Genomic DNA, 3,824 nt, shown 5'->3' on the forward strand with positions numbered 1-3,824 from the left:
TTTGACAACAAGGCATGTGCAAAAATTTGGGGGCACCTGCCCATGCAAATAACTGTAAATTAGAAACAAATAAATACATGAAGCAGCAGTGTTATTGGTCGTGTAGTGGTTCACTTAGCTCGGGGGTCGGCAACCCGCGGCTCTAGAGCCGCATGCGGCTCTTTAGCGCCGCCCTAGTGGCTCTCTGGAGCTTTTTTAAAAAATGTATGAAAAATGGACATTTTTTTTGTGTTAATATGGTATCTGTAGGAGGACAAACATGACACAAACCTCCCTAATTGTTATAAATCACACTGTTTATATTAAACATGCTTAACTGATTCGAGTATTTGGCGAGCGCCGTTTTGTCCTACTAATTTTGGCGGTCCTTGAACTCACCGTAGTTTGTTTACATGTTTAACTTTCTCCGACTTTCTAGGACGTGTTTTATGCCACTTCTTCTTCTGTCTCATTTTGTCCACCAAACTTGTAACGTTGTGCGTGAATGCACAAAGGTGAGTTTTGTTGATGTTATTGACTTGTGTGGAGTGCTAATCAGACATATTTGGTCACTGCATGACTGCAAGCTAATCGATGCTAACATGCTATTTAGGCTAGCTATATGTACATATTGCATCATTATGCCTCATTTGTAGGTATATTTGAGGTCATTTAGTTTCCTTTAAGTCCTCTTAATTCAATTTATATCTCATGACACACTATTTGTATGTAACATAGCTTTTAATTTTTTTGCGGCTTCAGACAGATTTGTTTTTGTATTTTTGGTCCAATATGGCTCTTTCAACATTTTGGGTTGCCGACCCCTGACTAAGCTGATTTGTGACTGACTGGTGACCCTTAAAGGCCTACTGAAACCCACTACTACCGACCACGCAGTCTGATAGTTTATATATCAATGATGAAATCTTAACATTGCAACACATGCCAATACGGCCAGGTTAACTTATAAAGTGCAATTTAAAAATTCCCGCCACACTTCCGGTTGAAAAACTCCTTTGTATATGATTTATGCGCGTGACGTCACAAAATCCACGGAAGTGGTTGTACCCCATCGACCCGATACAAAAACCTCTTGTTTTCTTCGACAAAATTCCACAGTATTCTGGATATCTGTGTTGGTAAATCTTTTGCAATTTGTTTAATGAACAATGGAGGCTGCAAAGAAGAACGTTGTAGGTGGGATCGATCGGTGTATTAGCGGCTAAGTACAATACTTACAGCAACACAACAAGGACTACTTACTACGCCTAGCCGATGCTTGCCGCCAAACCCACGGATGAAGTCCTTTGTCGCGCCGTCGATCGCTAGAACGCAGGTGAGCACGGCTGTTGATGGGAAGATGAGGGCTGGCTGGCTGAGGTGGAGCGCTAATGTTTTTATCATAGTTCTGTGAGGTCCGGTTGTAAGTTGCTAAATTAGCCTTAGCGTCGTTAGCAACAGCATTGTTAAGCCTTACCAGGCTGAGAATTATTAACCGTGTAGTTACATGTACATGGTTTAATAGTATTGTTGATCTTCTGTCTATCCTTCCAGTCAGGGGTTTATTTCTTTTGTTTCTATCTTCATTTGAGAACGATGCTATCACGTTAGCTCAGTAGCTAAGTGTGTCACCGATGTATTGTCGTGGAGATAAAAGTCACTTTAAATGTCCATTTTGCGTGCTCGACTCTCATTTTCAAGAGGATATAGTATCCAAGGTGGTTTAAAATACAAATCTGTGATCCACAATAGAAAAAGGAGAGAGTGTGGAGTCCAATGAGCCAGCTTGTACCTAAGTTACGGTCAGAGCGAAAAAAGATACGTCCATCACTGCCTCTCGAGTCCTTCACTGTAACGTTCCTCATCTACGAATCTTTCATCCTCGCTCAAATTAATGGGGTAATCGTCGCTTTGTCGCTCCGAATCTCTCGCTCCATTGTAAACAACGGGGAATTGTGAGGAATACTAGCCCCTGTGACGTCACGCTACTTCCGGTAGGGGCAAAGTTTTTTTTATCAGCGAGCAAAAGTTGCGAACTTTATCGTCGATTTTCTCTACTAAATCCTTTCAGCAAAAATATGGCAATATCGCGAAATGATCAAGTATGACACATAGAATGGATCTGCTATTCCCGTTTAAATAAAAAAAAATCATTTCAGTAGGCCTTTAACTCTGAACAACAGAAGGTTTTTTTGGACTTTTTGGTCCAGAACAGCCATCAGCCCCAATTTTAATTTGTAAAAAGTCTAAAACAAAGCTATTCATAATTGTTGTTGATTTTTCTTTTACTCTGTCGTTCTGTTTTTGTGTTTGTTTAATTTCATTTCATTTGAAATAATTAAATTAAATATTTTAATTAATGTGTTGTGGGTAGATATGTCCGATAATGGCTTTTTTGCCGATATCCGATATTCCGTTATTGTCCAACTCTTAATTACCGATTCCGATATACAGTCGTGGAATTAACACGTTATTATGCCTAAATTTGTTGTGATGCCACGCTGGATGCATTAAACAATGTAACAAGGTTTTCCAAAATAAATCAACTCAAGTTATGGAAAAAAATGCCAACATGGCACTGCCATATTTATTATTGAAGTCACAAAGTGCATTATTTTTTTTAACATGCCTCAAAACGGCAGCTCGGAATTTGGGACATGCTCTCCCTGAGAGAGCATGAGGAGGTTGAGGTGGGCGGGGGGTGTATATTGTAGCGTCCCGGAAGAGTTAGTGCTGCAAGGGGTTCTGGGTATTTGTTCTGTTGTGTTTATGTTGTGTTACGGTGCGGATGTTCTCCCGAAATGTGTTTGTCATTCTCATTTGGTGTGGTTTCACAGTGTGGCGCATATTTGTAACAGTGTTAAAGTTGTTTATACGGCCACCCTCAGTGTGACCTGTATGGCTGTTGACCGAGTATGCCTTCCATTCACTTGTGTGTGTGAAAAGCCGTAGATATTATGTGATTAGGCCGGCACGCAAAGGCAGTACCCTTAAGGTTTATTGGCGCTCTGTACTTCTCCCTACGTCCGTGTACACAGCGGCGTTTTAAAAAGTCATACATTTTACTTTTGTAAAACCGATACCGATCATTTCCGATATTACATTTTAAAGCATTTATCGGCCGTCCGATATTATCGGACATCTCCAGCAAAAACTCCCAGTATTTCCGATGAACAGGAAGAACAAGGATGAGATCACGATGGCTAAATGGGAATACAGCAGTTTAACAGCTCAGGTCACTGACAATGTTAGAGGTCCCGGGTCGTCTAATTGGTCCCACAGGGCCTCTTCTAATACGGTCCCAATTGTCCTGGTAATCTCAATATTAAAGATTCAAGGACCATCTACTACCATCCCTTTCTTTTCTTTCCAATTAGTCGTTCTGCCCGTCTGAACTTCAAATACATCACATAGATGTTTTTGCAGAAAATGTAATGCCCACCTACAACATGTGTGTGTCAGTCGTGTTGATTTTTTTCTTTTAAGTCCACGAGTGTGTGTCCTGCCAGTGGGCCTCATTAGGCAGGAAAACATGTGTGACCTTTGAGACCTCAAACCTTCAGAGATCTCTGTGTCATTAACGGGCGCTAATGTTAATCATGCTTTTGCTTTTTTAGATGGGGAGACGACGGTTCTCGGTTTTGGAGGTGACTTTAATGGTCATGTTTGCATTGATGTTGGCGGTATCCATCGCTTTCATAGTTCTGTTTGCTACCGGCGAACCTGGCACCATTAAGGATGGTAAGTGAAATGATGAATGTACATAAAACATGGACTTAACTTCACTCGAGTCTTTACAGGGCATCCGTAAAGTATTCGCAGCGCTTGACTTTTTCCACATTTTG

General features: G+C 41.0%; 1 protein-coding gene across 1 annotated transcript in view; it reads left to right on the forward strand.

Moving 5' to 3' along the window:
* Positions 1–400: 400 nt before the first annotated feature.
* LOC133663039 (sucrase-isomaltase, intestinal-like) overlaps positions 401–3,824 on the forward strand; it is a 90,515-nt gene continuing 87,091 nt past the window's right edge. Inside the window, exons 1-2 of the mRNA XM_062067219.1 lie at positions 401–494; positions 3,597–3,720. Coding sequence (XP_061923203.1) covers positions 429–494; positions 3,597–3,720 — 190 coding nt within the window. The 5' untranslated portion in view covers positions 401–428. The remainder of the gene's footprint in view (positions 495–3,596; positions 3,721–3,824) is intronic.

Source organism: Entelurus aequoreus, linkage group LG13 (genome assembly GCF_033978785.1).
Source record: "Entelurus aequoreus isolate RoL-2023_Sb linkage group LG13, RoL_Eaeq_v1.1, whole genome shotgun sequence".
In the NCBI taxonomy this organism is placed as follows: Eukaryota; Metazoa; Chordata; class Actinopteri; order Syngnathiformes; family Syngnathidae; genus Entelurus; species Entelurus aequoreus.